Below are 17175 nucleotides of genomic sequence, written 5' to 3'. Positions count from 1 at the left end.
GCCTGAACAGGGATCATGTGCTACACCAGACCCGCCAGACAACAGGTAGTACACTGCGGGCATATATAGCTTGTATTTCTTGGGTATAAATTCGCGAGATGAGACAACTAGCCTTGGTGAAATCCAAGGTTCGCCCACAATACTGCCTTTCCTGTTTATCCGCACTGCGTCGACCAAAGGGCGTGGCAGTGCCACCAATCTCGTTATCTATAAGAAACCATCCTCCTCATGTCATGACCAGCATCAATCTGAGAAGTCCCTGTTTCTCGATAGACTCTTTAAGACGATAATTAGAGTTTGGGGGCTCCAACTAAAGGTAATCCACATTCCTCCATTTGAACTTTTTGTTGGCTCTGTCGACCGGCCGGTTCTCAAACTGGCTTCCGTGGAGCTCGAAGACCAGATTCTTGCCGGCGCTTGTATCACCGCTACCTTCCGTAGTGTCATTTTGTGGCTCCGGTAAGGGAACGCAAAACCGAAAGACAGTATGCTCTTTCGGCACAGCTAAAACAGAGACCACGTTAGAAATACTCATCCCATCTCCACCGTCCAGAAATACTCACTTTTCACCTCATCCTTCTCCGTAACAAGCACAAACGTAAACATCGTATCCCGAACCACAATCCCCTTTGTACTCACCCGGCCCGCGCACCGACTACGCACAACCTCCACCTCAGCGCCATGAAAATCCGCAGACACCAGCTTACTCCCATGCGACAGCGGAGTCACCGCAAACTGGCCCGGCCGATCCTTCATATCGAGTATGTCATGCATATACTCCACCCACAGCTTATGCAGCTCTTTGAAGACCGCATATTTGCACTCCTCCTTGGGCAGGTCGTACAGGCCGGAGGCGCGTTTCTGGCGCGCGGAGAGCGGCTTGGGCTTCTGTTTGCGGAGGAAGTATTCCTTTTTGCGGAGACGGTGTAGACGTCGGCGGTTGCGGTTGTCGGCGGGGGTGGGAGATGTTGGGCGGAGGTAGAGGGGTTTGTGTTTTATGCGCTCTGTGAAGAGTTGCTCGGCTGTGTCGGGGGCGTGCGCGCGGGAGAGCAGCTCCTGGCCGATGTGGGGTTTTGGGGTTGTTGTCATGGTAGTTGGATGGTATTGAGGGAGGTGGGCTTGTTTGGTTATAAGGTGATGTGGGTGGTCATTGTCTTTGTCTGGTGGAATGGGTTGTGGTTGTCGTCGTAGAAGTGGGTGTCACTTTGAAGGGGAGAAAATGTTGGTTTCTTATCGGGACTGATAAGGTTTCATCGCACCATTCCGCTTTGGGATGCCGCATCTATGGCCTAGGATAGATAGCATCATGGATCCACCTGGTTTGTTGGCCTATGTTTGCAGTCTACCTTATCATGGATATGTGGCATGCTATGCTCGCTGCAGTATTTGATATAGTTTAGCTCCAGTGATAAGTTAGTCTTGAAGGCTCTAAAAGGGTCCGTCGTATAGTAACTAAAAACAACAGGTGAATACAATGTCCTACATCCTGGCAACCGGACATCATATAAGGAATTTATGACTTACAGATAGAGTCAGAAGGACTATATTATGAATCTACCATACTCTCGCTGGTACAACAATGCATAAGATGTGAGCAACTCGGGCTTTGTCGAGTTAGCTTTATCCTCGGCTGTGACTTTCCCCGCACGCGACGCAACTTTATATCTAGAGGCCTGTACCGGCAATTCATAAGATAGAACTACACCTCCTAGATTAGGACACTACTTGATCTCATTGCATCGGCTTCGGTCTTGCAGAATCCAATATGGAGCCTGATCATGACAACTTCAACGGGCTGCCCCCCTTCCCCTCAGACGTTCCAACCGCGCCACTTCTTCGCCTGTCTCTCTCAAAGCTCCTAACCCAAGATGAAACAGAACTCAAACGACTGATAGAGACGTCTGAAGAAATTGGTTTCTTTTACTTAGACTTGCAAGAGCCGAGCTGTGGGAATGGACTCCTGAATGATGCGGATAGGCTGTTTCAGACTGGCAAGGATCTGTTCTCTCTTGATCTCGAGGAGAAACAGAAGTACGATTTCAGCAGTCAGAATTCCTATTTTGGCTATAAGTCACAAGGCGCAGCGGTTGTTGACCACCAGGGAAATTTGGACCGTAATGAGTTCTACAATGTACTAATGTCTATCGAGTGGCATGAAAACAACACTAACAACTCGCAGGTCTCGAAGGACGACATCCTAGGAATGATGGATCCGCTTCCTGCTCCAGACGTTCTGCTCCAGAAGCGTGACTTGCTGGAGTCATTCATGAGATCCTCCCACTCGATAGTCACTCTCATTCTTAACCTCCTCAACACCGATTTGGACCTTCCAGACTCCACGCTGGCGAACCTACACCATTTGACCGCACCTAGTGGTGACCAAGTCCGATTTATCAAGGCACCACCTCAACCTGTAGATGACCGTCGCACAGCCATGGGTGAACACACTGATTTTGGTAGCGTGACTATTCTCTTCAACCGTATTGGAGGGCTTCAAGTTCTCCCACCGGGCGAAGACGCAGAATGGGCGTATGTGCGGCCGTTGCCCGGACACGCCATCGTCAACTTGGGGGATGCGATGGTGAAGTTCACGAATGGACTCTTACGCTCGAATATTCACCGTGTGGTATCTCCACCGGGAGACCAAGCCGATTCGACGCGCTATAGCCTTGTCTATTTCGCCAGGCCGGAAGATAGCGTGATGTTGAGGAGGTTGGAGGGAAGTAGTAGGATTCCTGTTCTGCAAGATGGGGATGTTGAAGAACATGTCAACAGTAAGGATTGGATTATTCGGAGGGCTCTGGGCCGCAGGGGAGATGTTAAAGATATTGACTTTGAAAAGTCTGCTGGAACTGAGATGTTGAGTCGGAGGATCAAGGTTTAGGATGTTTTTGTCCAGTATCTACGAAATCTTAGGTTTCAAATTGAATGACGTCTTGACAACTGAAGGAAATAAAATTGATATATAGTGACTGTATATCAAAGTATAGCTTTGGCGAGGTAAGCCTGCTCTTGTGTTTTTCTGGTTGTTCTGGCGACAGCCTGCTGTTGACAAGTGCCCTAATCAGTGAAGTGACAGCGAAACCCACAACATCCCCAAGCAAGCATTTATCTCTGGTGTACCTTGCATTAAATATCTCTCATCTGCACGTCATCCCATACTCCCAAGGCTTCCACGTTTTCTTCCTGAAACATCTTCTGTTCTGGCTTCATCCATACCTTCATCTGTCCTCACACCCTCTCACCCCCTCTAACCCCTTTACCTCGTCACCAGTCACTAGTTGTCTCATGAACTTCATTCATTGTTTCCTAGTATTCACAGCGCCCCTTCAATACTATTAATAGCTTACTGTCACTTCTCTTCACCTCCGTGATAGCAAACTCGTTCCTCATAAACACCGCAGTTCATCATCCATACAGTGAGTGAAAGCTGATAATCAACAGCCTAGAACTCTGAAAGCAGATTCTCATTGGTCTCATAGTATCTTGATATAGCTACCTAGTTCAAGATCTAGGGTTCTGTCAAAGCAACCTCAAGTATTCATCACTATAATGGCGGTGATAATATTGGTGCACTGTACCAAGCCCGATCAGCAGGATGGATTATGTCAAGCATGGACGACCTACAAAAGCCATCTATCTCTTTCTTCTTCTGTCCTCTCATCTTGCTTCATCTTGCCTTCTCGGGAAAAATCTAGCTTGCAGTTGTACACTGATCATCCGGTCCATACATGGTGCTACCCTACCAACCATGGGCAACACAGCTTCGGAAGAGATGCCTCCCGGCTTCAAAGATAGAGAGAACACCCCATCACCGCAAGATGAACCTCCCAGCTTCCATACAGGATCAGATACTCTCTCTTCCCCTATAAGCAGTCCGTTGAGGACCCCCAGGTCTTCTTTCTCATCCGACCTAATTTCACCATGCTGGTCACATAGATCGCAAGGTACGGTTTACTTCTCGAGGTAATCAGTGTGGTTTGAACATAGCTAAAAAGCACACTAGGTCTAAACTCGTTCGAACTACGCGATAAGAGCTCCTCCCCTTCCTCCACCGAGCCGAGCACACGGTATCACAAAAACGCGGATACCTTTACATATCATTCGGATGTGTTGGTCGAAATCGAACATCGGCGAGATTGCTTTTTCGAGCAAATTTGGGGTTTGGTTCAACCGCTTTTGGGCCAGAGGGTTGGCGATGTGGAAGACATCGTCAGCCCTAAAATGCCACAATATCAGACGCTAGAGGCGCAGCCTGAAGGGTAGAGTCTATAAATACACGTTTGCCATTGATGATTTGCTAATCTATGGGCTAGACTGAGGGGACAGTTGAAGCCGTATCAACTGGACGGACTAGAGTTCTTGCTCTATTTAAGAAATAACGGTATCGGGGGTATCCTCGGCGATGAGATGGGCCTAGGCAAAACAGTACAGACGCTGGCTCTATTTCAACACGTTAAAGAGAACGAAGACCTCAGTTGCGCCAATACCGCACCGTTCCTGGTGGTTTGTCCACTTAGCGTCGTGGAGACCTGGGTTTCCGAAATCGCCAAATGGACTCCTGGGCTGAGAGCTATAGTCTACCACGGAGCCCCCGGGGCCAAGGCCGGAACCAGAAGACAAATCTCAAAACAAAAGCAAAAGAAGGAAGGCCATCCACGAGCGCCCGACATTGACGTCGTTATTACTACCTATGACACTTTGATCTCAGACACACTTTGGTTTCGCAGGGTGTGTGTTTGGAGATACGTAGTTCTTGATGAGGGCCATCGTATCAAAAACGACCAGTCAAAAAGAACGCAAGCACTGGACAAGATTAGGGCCGAGTTCAAACTAGTGCTCTCTGGGTACGTCGAGCTGTCTATGCTATTTTACAAGTACATACGCTGACAATATCATTCGCAAAGCACGCCCATCCAGAACGACCTGAAGGAGTTGTGGTCAATTTTCCGCTGGCTTTACCCCGGAGTTTTCTCCTCCGAAACAGCCAGACTCTTTGAGGAATCATTCGTCTTAAACGAAGGCCAGATTGAAACTGACTTCCTTGACCACGTTAAGGCATTCTTGAAGCTTGTCATGCTTCGTCGAATGAAAAACTCTCGCGAGGTAGGGCTTGACATCCCTCCATTGAGGGAAACAATTCTGTCCGTGCCACTCTCTCGGATGCAATATTCGTGGTACATGGGAATCCTTACGGGTGTCGACCAACCTGTAAACGAAGACGGCGTCAGCACTCCATCAGGGGATCACAGCGCCGAGCCAGATTGGCAAAAAGCATTATGGAACAGCGATGACACCTGGGCCCAGTCGACGATCGAATTACAACCCGTCAAAGAGAAGAAGAGGTACAAAATCCAGGCAAACACCCTGATGGAACTTCGAAAGGTATGTTATGCCCTTGTGCTTTTCTGCTCGCAAAATATTAACGTCACATACGGCAGTGCTCAATCCACCCCTACATGTTACGCGCGGCTATCCCCGACGAGGATCCATCCGGGAAGGACTTGGTAGCTGTATCAGGAAAGTTCGTTGTCCTGGAAAAGCTTGTCCGCAATTACCTGTCCGAGGGAAGAAAGATGATCATTTTCTCAAATTTTGACCAAGCTTTGAACCTTTGCGAGGACATGCTGGAAGTTCTCAAAAGCCAGACGACTTTTGAATATGCAAGGCTCGACGGCTCAACATCTAGCGCTCGGCGAAGGCTTTCAGTTCACTTGTTCAACAATGACGCAAGATATATGGTCTTCTTGCTTGCGATTAGGGCAGGTGGCGAAGGACTCAATCTCGTTAGCTCCTCAGTCGTTGTGTTCCTCGACGAAGATTGGAACCCGCAGGTGATGAAACAAGCTGAAGCAAGAGTCCACCGGATTGGTCAGACTCGGGCAGTTGACGTTTTCAGACTCCATTCGAAAGGCACCGTGGAAGAGCAGATGAGTCGCCGTTTGCTGAAGAAGGCATACCTTGCCGACAGAGTCGTTGAGGATCGGGCGCTAGATGTTCCCGGGTCGCCAACTGAGACCTCAGTTCCATTAGTCTGTGACGAACTCGAATTATCAGAACTTACCGTCACCGATGTCAGCGCATGTGACTGGTATTCAGTACTGCAGAAATGCACAGCTAGCCATACGAGAGGACTAGATAACCCAAAGAGGCCGACTTCCTCTGTTGACGAGAAAGAGTGGTTGAAGAGAGCCGAAGGCGTAAAAACGAACATCTTCAACGGTGCAGTCATCGACACCACGTCGACATCCTGGGCGTGGGATCATCACTCATCCATGACTCTCAGTCGGGCCGATCGCCGCATCGGCAAGCATAGAATTACATGCGTCGACGACTGGGAAGTTCTAACGGAAAACATCGTCAATGACGGGCGGACAGTCGCTAGCAAAGAGACTCAGGGAAAGCATAAAAGAACCATATCTAACGAGCTTGTAAGTACAGCATCGAAGATACGATAACCCAAGGCTAATAATTTCTAGACATGCTTTCTTTGCAAGAAGTTCGATCCTTGTCCCTGCAATATATGTCCCCGGGCATTCCACGAGCAATGCCTCGACCTGGTGAATGCAGTTTACCATATCGACAAGAAGATAATAATCTGCCCTGCCCATTATTGCACTAAGTGCCTCCGCTCATCATCTAATTGCGGTGGCTTACTTTATTGCTGCCAGTCGTGTGAATGCTCATATTGCGAAAAGTGTCTCGACTGGAACAGCACTGACTTCGTTGGGACCAATCTGGCATACCAAGCCGTTGGCCATCTCCCGGGAAACATGTTCTACGTTCACTGCGTGAAGTGTGCCAAAAAGAGGAACGGACTATTTGAGGTTGACCGCACTTTGATTAAACGGCCCAGACTGTCCTGACACACTCCCCATGCATGTCAAGGCTTGTTTACGGATGGTAGGGCTGGATGGACAGCGTTTTCGCGGTCAACTATTCGCTTGAAGGAGACCCCTGGTGCATCAGATTGAGAGATGGGATTGGGTCGCTTGACATACAGTTTCCCTTTGGCCCGGTGTTTTTGCTTGGAGATTGCATCAGTCTTGCAAGGACAATGGTTAAAGTTGTTTTTTTCACGCCGAATGGTTGTGTCGAGAACCTTAGTCTTTTTTCAAATTAGGTTGCAACTCACATGAGTGCCTCTTCGCATATTCTGTGGTTCATATAGTCTACGTACTGCATTCCCTAAATGCGCTAATAAAATTCTTGTAAGTCGAAAGTACAAGTCCAGTGAGATTATCAAACTTCATCAAGTACCAACCACGGCTTGTTGATAGACAAACATCCTATTGACACAAAACCAGCTCTCATAACTTACACAGTTTACCATCTGGACGCAGGATAGACAGATAAGATCTCTGAATTTCGCTAACAGTCCGACACCTGAAACAACAATCAACTAGGCACCAGCAACGCAAAGAGAAGGAGAAGAATACTAACCCAGCCAACGCCATCGTTATTCTCAATTCCTGGCGTAGAATCTCAATTGCTAGCTCTACGCCCTGTTGCCCATTATACTTCTCTCCGTTAGCACAGCGCACATACACAGGAGACATATCACTCACAGCAAGGCCCCAAATGGGAATCCTTCCAACAAAGCAATAGTCTGCCCCCAAAGCCAACGCTTTGAAGATATCTGAGCCGCGCCGAATTCCACCGTCAATGGCGAGAGAAATACGTCCGCGGGCAAGTGGAGCACATTCTCTCAAGGTGTCCAGCGTCGCGGGGATACCGTCTAGTTGGCGGCCACCGTGGTTGGATATGACGACGCCATCGATGCCGTATTGGATGGCTAGTTCTATGTCTTCCGGACAGCTAACTATAATTGCACGGCTTAACATCTAGTATGGCTTGTTTGTCTTGTCTCGGTGGTTATGGGCTTACTGACTTCCTTTCAACCAAATCTGGAGGGAGGTGTGTTCTCGAAGCCATGGGATGGTACTCTCCCAGTCGAGACTAGGATCTAGGATGATCAGTGGATGACTCGGCTGGCGTGGTATGGAGAACTACTCGCCATATTCGGTTCTGTTCGACGTGTCTCCGCCATTGCTGAGAATATTCGGCCACTCCATATCTTCTGGGAGCTGGTAATTGTTGCGATACTCGTTCAGACGCTTGCCGAGAACAGGGACATCGACGGACAGAAACAGAGCTTTATATCCTGCTTCTATTAAGTTGAGGAAAACCTTTAGTACAGGGACTCGAATTTAGAAGAAACGCAAGGCATACTCTCCGCGCGCTTGAGCAGTTGAAGCGTAAGTGACCGGTCCCGCAGCACACACATCTGCATCGCATACGGATTTCCTAGGCCTTGAACTGCCACGTCTTCTAGCGAGTAGTTCGAATAGGACGAGAGACCCATACAGATTCCGTGTTTGGCGGCCGCGCGGGAAGTCGCGAGCTCGCCGTCTGGATGGGCGAGTTTCTGAGATGCCGCGGGACTAAATCCGAAGGGGAGTGCGACCTTTTCTTGGGATTATTACTAGATTTTTGAACCAAGAAATACGGGAATAGTTGCAAACCTTGGTATCTAGTATTGTGGTGCTTGTGTCGATCTGATTGACGTTTTTCAGAACCCGGGGGCGGATCTTGTAGCGGTCGAAAGCGGCTTCGTTCTCGCGCAGGCTGGTCAAGTACACATTGTTAGAGGAAAACATGGCGGGCTGTTGGAAGTGGGGCTACTGTACGTTATGAGGTCCATAGAGCCTTCGTTATAGTAGTCTATTCTTGTCAGCAGTGTAGTGGCAATGCATTGCGTAGGAGTCTAACCTCGCACCATCTTGGGGAGCTGGCTGCTTCCCAGCGCCTTGAGGTCGGCGATACATGACACGTCCTTGTGGAGCGACTCGCTACGATGGGCCATTGCAAAGAAAAGAATTTGCTAGACGGGGATGGGAACTTGAGCCTGAGGAGAGAAATGGTATTGTGGCAAGGGAATACTTTATACTCGTCGCATATTAGGCAATGCGCCGGATAGGCGTCTTAAACCAACCGTTTGAACCATTATATGGTATTAGCCAGCAATTTCACAAGTGCTCGCAAACCAATGATAAATTAAACTGTATGAATGACCATCTATCGATCCTTTGAATTTCAATACCCCAGGAAACAGTTCCCTATCGTGTTATCTCCGCTTCTCCTCCAGGACCGGAACGACTTGCCTTGTCTGTGGAGTTGAGCAACATCTTAAATACCAACACCACATGCCCCTCAATGAGGGGTAATTAACATAGACACATATTCTTTTCCGTCAGGGTATAACACTCAAACTCTGACAAGCACAATGACGCGAATCTTTCTGTGCGTTTTCTCTACCTTGTAGTCAGCAACAATGTACTAATCCTTCTTCACCATTGCAGCACAGGTGCCTCGGGCTACATCGGCGGAGATATTCTGCATCTCATAAAGTCAACACACCCTGAGTATGCTTGCAGCACCTTGGTTCGTGACAGCGCGAAAGCAGCTGCCATATCGAAGGAATACCCCAATGTGCGTGTCGTCCTAGGTGATCTTGACTCGGCAGCCCTGCTAGAGCAAGAAGCTAGTCAAGCGGACGTGGTTATCCGTAAGTAAACCAGATACCCAGAAACGATACTTGCTAAACTGGTCCAGATGCTGCCAGCTCTAATCATATCAAAAGCGTCGAGGCCATCGCTCGTGGAAAACCAGGTATGTATGTTCCAAGCTATCACTGATTCAAATACGAAGTGCTGACAGCACCAGCCTACTGGATTCAGGTATCGGGCGCAAGCATTCTCTCCATCTCCGACATTGTCAACGGTACATATGGGGAAGGGACCGACAAGACTTTCAGCGATCTCGATGGCGCTGACGAGGTCCGCGAGATTATCCATCAGAACTCCGCCACACGAGCCGTCGACGACTTTATCCTCAACCTCACCAGCCCCAAAACAGCACTGGTGTTCCCTCCAATAATATACGGCCAAGGCAGGGGTCCCACCAAGCAGCGAAGCGTGCAGATTCCCGAACTCGCGCGAGTTGCAGCCCAGACACGCGCATCAGTGCGGGTTGGACGTGGAGAGGCTACGTGGAGTAACGTGCACATATCTGATATCAGTGGCATGTTTTTGAAGCTGGTTGAGCGAGCGGCTGCTTGTGATGGAGATGGCGATTTGTGGAATAAGAATGGATTATACTTTCCCGGTATTGACGCGATGGTTAGTGGGTATCTTCATACTTTTTATGGGCATGACATGACTTACTTTTGCAGAATTTCAAAGACCTTGCACAGATCATTGCAGACGAGGCATACAAGCTTGCATTGACTGATTCTGCAACGGTCAAGGAGATCAGTCATGAAGAGGCGGATGCCCTGTCAGGACATGCGGGGATTCTCTGGGGTACCAACGCCGTGCAGAACTCCCAACGGGCTCGTTTGTTGCTGGGTTGGACCCCAAGTGGAAGATCATTACAAGAAGAGATTCCTGTCACTCTTCGCCTGGAGGCGATTCGACTAGGGCTGCTCTGAATACGGTAGCCAATGTGTAGCATCTCTTGCAGCACATGTATAGTTTGAAGCCCAAGAACTGACGTCGATAATCTTGCAACACAATAGAGAACATAACTACTGGACTACAAGAAATAGACCAACGCTTTTGGACTTCGTATGTAACCTTGTGTCGCAATATAAAATAGTGCATAAAAGGGTACCCACAGAGCTTAGAAGATTCTAGATATCTTTTGTAGCCAAGTGGTATCCTTTGCGACACCTTGTATCCTTCATTGAGTCAGGGGCTCGATTCTGATGCGCTAAGTCCCCGTTGCGATGAATTGAGGTAATCGCGGCCTCCAAAATAATCTTTATTTACTTTTTAGCGTGTGATTTGTTCTTGAATAATTCATTTTTGGATTGATAAAGCCTTAGAGACATACAGTTGTAGAGAAACGTCCGACTATATCGTCAATCTCGCAAGACCAGATTAGGGCTAATTCCCAACCAGGAAGGAGATCCCGATCAGCTGACATCAACAGCGGGACCAACTACCCATCTCAGCGGGGTTGTCCAATCTCCTACCATCTCATTCCTCTTTCAATCAATTGATTTCATATGATCAATACGCATTGGATTAATATAACATCATATTCCAGGCATCTTTCCATTCGATTACTCTGTCCATCGTGCCCCGCACCAATGACCCGATGACGCACTCCTCATCAGGGTCGCTGCGCCCGCGTCGATCTCACGCCTTGGGAGCCTGTTCGACGTGTAGACGTCGCCACGTGAGATGTGACCAAAAAAGACCCGCCTGTCGCTCTTGTCGCACCCTGGGCTTGCGCTGTGAAGGCTTTCCGGACAAAGTGCGCTGGATACGCTCCAGCGGCGATGCTGAGGATGGTGCTGAGGATATTCAGCATGGATCTCGTCGGCATCTTTATACCGGTGAATATACGTTCCTGAACTTTTGAATTCAGTACCCGGCCTGATTCTCCTTCTGTCTGTCTCATGTGACAGAGCGTTCTAGGTTGTCGATGAGCAATTCGCTAGGAGCGGATCTGGTATCAGGCTCAATAGATGCCTCCTTGGCCGAAATCGACCTCAGATCACGAGACCCAGCACGATCTTCAAAGAATGAGATCATTGTTGGTCCATTCTCAGTTCTGGATTTTGCTCCATGCCAGCCGTCGGGGGGTTATGTCTCTGCTCAGCCGGCTGCTCAGGAGGTGAATCAGGAATCCCCCGTGGCTCCAATGCCTCTAGCTGCACCCATCCCTTCAGGCAGTACCAGTGTTGAGCACACATCTACGTCCGGCCCCGCACCCTCCATGCTAGAGTCTCTCGAGTTTATGGACGACTTTCTTCGCTGGTCTGATATATTGGGGTTCAGTCCCGACCAACTGGGATCCTCTTTACAGCCTCCGTTCGATGTCGGCCTAAGTGGCTACGGAGATTCATGGGATCTGACTTCGGCAACCATGATTGGGTCTAGCTTGTTGACAATGTCAGATCATATCCAAGACTCTTCCCAGGACCTAATATCAAATCACAATGCTGTGGGTGTGGGATCGGGACAACTGGATATCCTGGCGGATGTACCCTTCTTATTAAAGCATTTTCAGGATATCGTACTCCCAAAGATGGTAGCGATGCCTCTTGGCCAGAAATCTCCATGGAAAACGCTCAACATTCCGGGTGCTATGGCCACTTTCGGCGACTTGACTATCCTCGAGGCACAAGACATAAGCCTTGCCCGTTTGGCAAACCTTTATGCCATTTTGGCATGTTCTGCGACACACCTCACCCAAAGTCCCAGCAGCTGTTTGGAGCGGTCTGTTGACCATTGGCAAAGTGTAGCGAGTCAAGCGTTTGAGGAAGCTAAAGGCCATATGAAGATGTCGCTAAAGAATGAAACCGAAGAACCGAAGAAGGCCAAGTATAAAGATCAGCTAATGGCCCTTTGTGCCCTGATCGAATATGCGGTCAGTGCATCACTTTCCGCATAGCTATCTGTAAAGCGTTGCTGATCTTAACAGGTTATTTCGGGCCAACAAAATTATGCCCGATGTTTCATGGTCGATGCAGAGCGACTTCTGCGCCTTCGGGGCCTGTCAAAACATAGAATTTCTCAGAAAGCCCGACTTCTGCATCATGTCTACACTTGGCTACGGATTGTAGGTGAAAGTACCTATGCATTACACGACTACAGTCCATCCAGCTCTTTCTTAGTGAGCCTCGACTCTAATTTTCGACCTCGTCGTCCCGGTGACAATGCGGCGGCCACAAGCGAGTGGAATACGCGGTTAGACGACTTCCTGCGCCTCGAGTCTCGGAATCCAGACTGCGATCTTAACATTAATGAGCCCAAGGACCGCGAAACTGGTTTTCATGACATCCATTTGCAGGATTCAAGAAGCTTTCCGGAGACCTTGTACAAACAAATCTACGGTATTTCAGAGACATGGTTGAGCTTAGTGTCGCAGACCACAAGGCTCGCAAATGTCATGGAATCTTTCCGTATCGCGCGAAAGTCATACAAGGGAATCAATGTTGAAGCATGGGAGACCCTACATCGACGCAGCGTGCTCTTAGAGAATATGATCAGCTCCTTTAGCCTTGGCCGATCGCGGGATGGGAAAATAGAGGACACCGACACCTCGACGGCAGCACGACATATGCTCCAAGCACTGAGCGCAGCTTTGGTGATTTTCTTCTATCGCCGCATCCGCCAGGCTCATCCTGTGGTACTAGGAGGCGAGGTGGACAAGGTGATATCAGCATTGAACCAATTCAATGCCGCAATGCCGCATGAGAGTCTTACGGGCCCGGGGACTGCCTGGCCGGCGTTCATCGCAGGGTGCGAAGCGATCACGGATACACGGCGTGAAAGAATTATGCAATGGCTTGACGAGGCGGGCTCCAAGTGCGGATTCGCGGCTTTCCAAACGGCCAAGGACATCATGACCGAGCTGTGGCGCAAACAAGATCAACACCTGGCTACTGATCGTGGGGAACCTGTCCCGACGTGGATTGACATCACGAGACAAGCGCAATCGTGGCCCATGCTTTGCTGAAACACGTACCACATATTCCCTTCCATGTCGAACACAGTCTATTTTCAACTTAACCTCCCATCCCTCGCCTCTTTTATTTTTACGCGGTATGAGCTACGGCGTTGAACGACCTCAGAATCAATACTATACTATTTGCTGTTAAGTTTGGTTTCAAAGCGTATCCATTCAGACTCAGGTAGAGATACTGTCTCAAAAAGCAATAATCAAATAGTCTTAACCCCGGCATCTTGTAACAAGCGCTTTAGTTCTACCTGCAAATCCTCACTAAGCAAAGCAAACGGCTTGCGCAAACCCCCAGTCGACTGACCCCTGAGTTCCACACCCGTCTTCACAGCAGCAGCATAGTTATGCGACTCGAGGAACTTGCAAACCGGCCAAGCCTTAGCCCAAAGCTCGCGACCTCTCTTAAGGTCTCCCTTCACGGAAACAGCCTCCCAAAGCTCAACCGCCAACTCAGGAATAATGTTCGCAGCTCCCCAGACACCTCCCCTTGCCCCAGAAGCTAGACCATAAAAAGTTAGGGTGTCCCAGCCATTGAAGGCAGTGATCTTATCCGACAGACCGAACAACAGCTCCGTCAGCGCAGGCGCATTACCCGATGTATCCTTGAGATACTTGACACCCACGTCAGATAGACCAGCAATCTCCGCCGGACTCAGCGCCAGCCCCGTGGCAGATGGGATATTGTAGTAGACGATAGGCAACTTAGACGCGCCGTGAATCTCTGCCATGAGCTCCCTCAACTGCTCCAGGTTGACGGGGTCGTAGAACGGCGGCACGACCATCAGGGCCGCGGCGCCGGCCTGCGCCGCGTGCACGCCTAGTTCGACGGCCTCGGCCGTAGAGGTACTCCCTGTTCCGGCGATGACGGGCACGCGGCCTGCAGCAAACTTTACGCATAGCTTGGTGAGCTGCTTGCGCTCGGGGAGGCTCATCGTTGTGAACTCGCCTGTGCTGCCGCCTGGGACCAGCCCGTGGACACCGCTTTTGATGAGGTGCTCGATGTGTGCTTGGAGACGGCTTGAGTCGATTTGGGTCTTGTCGTCTGTGAAGGGGGTAATTAGGGCTACCATTATGCCGGTGAGGTCTGCCATTTTTTTGGGCTTTGGTGGATGCGGGAGGTAGACTGAGGAATAAGAAAATTCGGATATATAGAAATAGAAAGGCGATATGAAGCAAGACAGCCGAGAGAATATATTCCATCTTATATATAGTCTTTGGTAGGCATACTCCGTCGTTCCACCATGCGGAACTGCTTTCCTCGTGGATGAGTCCACTGTTATCAGTTAGGGTTAGCGGGATGACCTTCCTGGAATGGTGCGCAGACTAAACGCGGGGCAGAGAGTGAGCCCCTCCAGATATATTCGAGACAGTGCAAATAACAATTATAACCAGTGTGACTGTATAGACATTCTAACCCTCGGAAAAGAAACCATGGCCAATCTCTTCGTGGACCTTGTCACCCCCAATGGGCACCGCTATCGGCAGCCCACCGGCCTCTTCATCAACAACGAATTCGTCCCCTCAAGTGGCCAGACTATCACTTCGCTCGACCCTGCGTGAGTAGACCGCCTACTCTTATTATGTCTGCTTGATAGAGCCAGTTCCTAACGTTCTGCAGAACGGACAAACCAATTGCCACCGTCCACGCTGCCAGCGCCGAAGATGTCGACCGCGCCGTCCAGGCAGCCAAGACGGCACTATCTCACCCGTCCTGGAAAAAGCTCCCTTCGACAGACCGCGGCCAAATGATGGCCAAGCTCGCCAATCTAATTGAGGAGAAAAGAGAATTATTCGCCTCAATTGACGCATGGGATAATGGTGCGTACTATCCAACAAATATAATGAAGCGCACTAACTCACAATCATCCAGGAAAACCATACCACGTCGCGCTAGACGAAGACCTTACCGAAGCGATCACCACAATCCGATACTACAGCGGCTGGGCCGACAAAACATATGGCCAAACGATCAGCACGACGCCGGCCAAATTCGCCTACACGCTGCGCCAGCCGGTGGGCGTCGTCGGCCAGATCATCCCCTGGAACTATCCCCTGTCCATGGCGACGTGGAAGCTGGGCCCTGCGCTCGCCTGCGGGAACACGGTCGTCCTGAAGCCCGCGGAGCAGACGCCTCTGAGTGTTCTAGTTCTAGCGGAACTTATCAAGGAGGCGGGATTCCCGCCCGGTGTGGTCAACATCGTTAATGGGTACGGGCGCGAAGCGGGCGCTACGCTCGCGTCGCACGCGCTCGTCGACAAGGTAGCCTTCACTGGGTCGACGATGACAGCACGAGAGATCATGAAGATGGCAGCTGGCACGCTCAAGAACATCACTCTGGAGACAGGCGGGAAGTCGCCGTTGCTGGTGTTTCCGGACGCGGATCTCGAGCAAGCTGTTAAGTGGTCCCATTCAGGCATCATGTCCAACCAGGGCCAGATCTGCACCGCGACGTCGCGCATCTTCGTCCACGAGAGTATCTTCCAGCGCTTCTTGGACTCGTTCATCGAAGCTGTGGAGAGTGCGCCTGTTGGAGATCAGTGGGATGCGTCGACGTTCCAGGGTCCGCAAGTGACGCGGGCGCAGTACGAGCGCATTCTCTCGTATATCCAGATGGCGAAGGATGAGGGCGCTACGTGCGTTACCGGTGGAGAGGCCTATGCTCCTTTGAAGGATGACAACAAGAACGGGTACTACGTGCGTCCGACGGTGTTCGTCAACGTCACGGATGAGATGCGCATTGTCCGCGAGGAGGTCTTCGGTCCCGTGGTTGTTATCTTGCCCTTTGCTACGGAGGAGGAGGCTCTGTCTCGTGCGAATGACACCACGTATGGTTTGGGCGCTGCTGTCTTCACGCGGGACTTGGAGCGCGCGCATCGTGTGGCGGCGGAGATTGAGGCCGGCATGGTGTGGATTAATAGTAGTCAGGATTGTGATCCGCGGGTGCCGTTTGGGGGTGTCAAGCAGAGTGGTATTGGGCGAGAGCTGGGTGAGGCTGGTCTTGAGGCTTATAGTCAGGTCAAGGCGGTTCATGTGAATATGGGTACTAGACTGTGATGGAGTTGAATTGTTCTGTGTATGTTCTAGATAGTATACTATGGATTAGCTTGTCTGAAAGCCTAGATAGAATGATAGTGTTCTTTCGTACCGAGGTCATAGTATATTATATCTGCTAGATGAAAATGAAAATGATATAGTGCGGTGGTTGAACTAGAATCAAGCATTCCCAGCCCATATTAATCTATAAATATTGCTTTAATCTACCAGCATCAGCAGAAACCATATTCACTAGTGATGTAGAATAAACACTGGAGTGACTATTTCTTTACCAAGCACCCTCAGTAAGTACTGGACAGGATAGGACTTAATCAGTGTTTACTTCGACCCTAATTTGACTCGATGTTATCCCCCCCGCCCCCTTTCTTTTTTTTTCTGTAATAGTTGACTGAATATACATTGATAGAGAAACTGGATTTACGTCTAGTATATACATATCGACACGACGGCATGAAATTTTCTACAGACAGCTAATAAATATATGCATAATCATATACATATACATGCCACAACACACTTACCCATCCACGTGTATATCCAACATCTGAATTCTGAATTAAGGCAGGTGGGTCGCAGTACAATATG

The 17175-nt window shown here is 49.6% G+C and overlaps 7 protein-coding genes across 7 annotated transcripts; 4 read left to right on the top strand and 3 right to left on the bottom strand.

The window, feature by feature from the left end:
• Positions 1-50: 50 nt before the first annotated feature.
• P168DRAFT_327752 (RNase P/RNase MRP complex subunit) lies at positions 51-1232 on the bottom strand. Its single transcript, XM_024841276.1, has 2 exons — positions 564-1232; positions 51-504 (listed from the first exon to the last, which is right to left on the bottom strand). Exons 1-2 carry the CDS (start codon positions 1087-1089, stop codon positions 311-313), a joined length of 720 nt encoding a protein of 239 aa, XP_024692296.1. The 5' UTR covers positions 1090-1232; the 3' UTR covers positions 51-310.
• Positions 1233-1765: 533 nt separating this feature from the next.
• P168DRAFT_297595 (putative oxidoreductase, 2OG-Fe(II) oxygenase family) lies at positions 1766-6866 on the top strand (the record flags this gene model as incomplete). Its single annotated transcript, XM_024838192.1, has 12 exons — positions 1766-2131; positions 2180-2878; positions 2986-3014; positions 3877-3952; positions 3991-4262; positions 4317-4477; position 4731; positions 4908-5385; positions 5442-5972; positions 6034-6091; positions 6139-6431; positions 6672-6866. The coding sequence occupies 12 exons, from the start codon at positions 1766-1768 to the stop codon at positions 6864-6866; spliced, it is 3159 nt and encodes a 1052-aa protein (XP_024692295.1).
• Positions 6867-7310: 444 nt separating this feature from the next.
• On the bottom strand, positions 7311-8866 carry P168DRAFT_297594 (alpha-hydroxy acid oxidase; the record flags this gene model as incomplete). The annotated part of the gene is made up of 9 exons (XM_024838191.1): positions 7311-7386; positions 7444-7520; positions 7569-7822; positions 7892-7966; positions 8018-8170; positions 8233-8467; positions 8526-8628; positions 8691-8724; positions 8773-8866. The coding sequence occupies 9 exons, from the start codon at positions 8864-8866 to the stop codon at positions 7311-7313; spliced, it is 1101 nt and encodes a 366-aa protein (XP_024692294.1).
• A 420-nt stretch (positions 8867-9286) lies between these two features.
• Positions 9287-10492, top strand: P168DRAFT_319164 (uncharacterized protein; the record flags this gene model as incomplete). The annotated part of the gene is made up of 5 exons (XM_024840251.1): positions 9287-9303; positions 9363-9568; positions 9616-9672; positions 9727-10181; positions 10235-10492. 5 exons carry the CDS (start codon positions 9287-9289, stop codon positions 10490-10492), a joined length of 993 nt encoding a protein of 330 aa, XP_024692293.1.
• Positions 10493-11163: 671 nt separating this feature from the next.
• Positions 11164-13648, top strand: P168DRAFT_254303 (Zn(II)2Cys6 transcription factor; the record flags this gene model as incomplete). The annotated part of the gene is made up of 3 exons (XM_024834409.1): positions 11164-11404; positions 11477-12441; positions 12496-13648. The coding sequence occupies 3 exons, from the start codon at positions 11164-11166 to the stop codon at positions 13531-13533; spliced, it is 2244 nt and encodes a 747-aa protein (XP_024692292.1). The 3' UTR covers positions 13534-13648.
• Positions 13649-13736: 88 nt separating this feature from the next.
• Positions 13737-14627, bottom strand: P168DRAFT_237915 (dihydrodipicolinate synthase family protein; the record flags this gene model as incomplete). Its single annotated transcript, XM_024833584.1, has 1 exon — positions 13737-14627. The coding sequence occupies one exon, from the start codon at positions 14625-14627 to the stop codon at positions 13737-13739; it is 891 nt and encodes a 296-aa protein (XP_024692291.1).
• A 340-nt stretch (positions 14628-14967) lies between these two features.
• Positions 14968-16590, top strand: P168DRAFT_237782 (aldehyde dehydrogenase ALDH; the record flags this gene model as incomplete). The annotated part of the gene is made up of 3 exons (XM_024833571.1): positions 14968-15092; positions 15155-15354; positions 15407-16590. 3 exons carry the CDS (start codon positions 14968-14970, stop codon positions 16588-16590), a joined length of 1509 nt encoding a protein of 502 aa, XP_024692290.1.
• Positions 16591-17175: the final 585 nt, after the last annotated feature.

The sequence above is a fragment of the Aspergillus campestris genome, assembly GCF_002847485.1.
Source record: "Aspergillus campestris IBT 28561 chromosome Unknown P168scaffold_7, whole genome shotgun sequence".
Lineage (NCBI taxonomy): Eukaryota > Fungi > Ascomycota > Eurotiomycetes > Eurotiales > Aspergillaceae > Aspergillus > Aspergillus campestris.
This window is presented reverse-complemented; position numbering and strand designations above follow the sequence as displayed.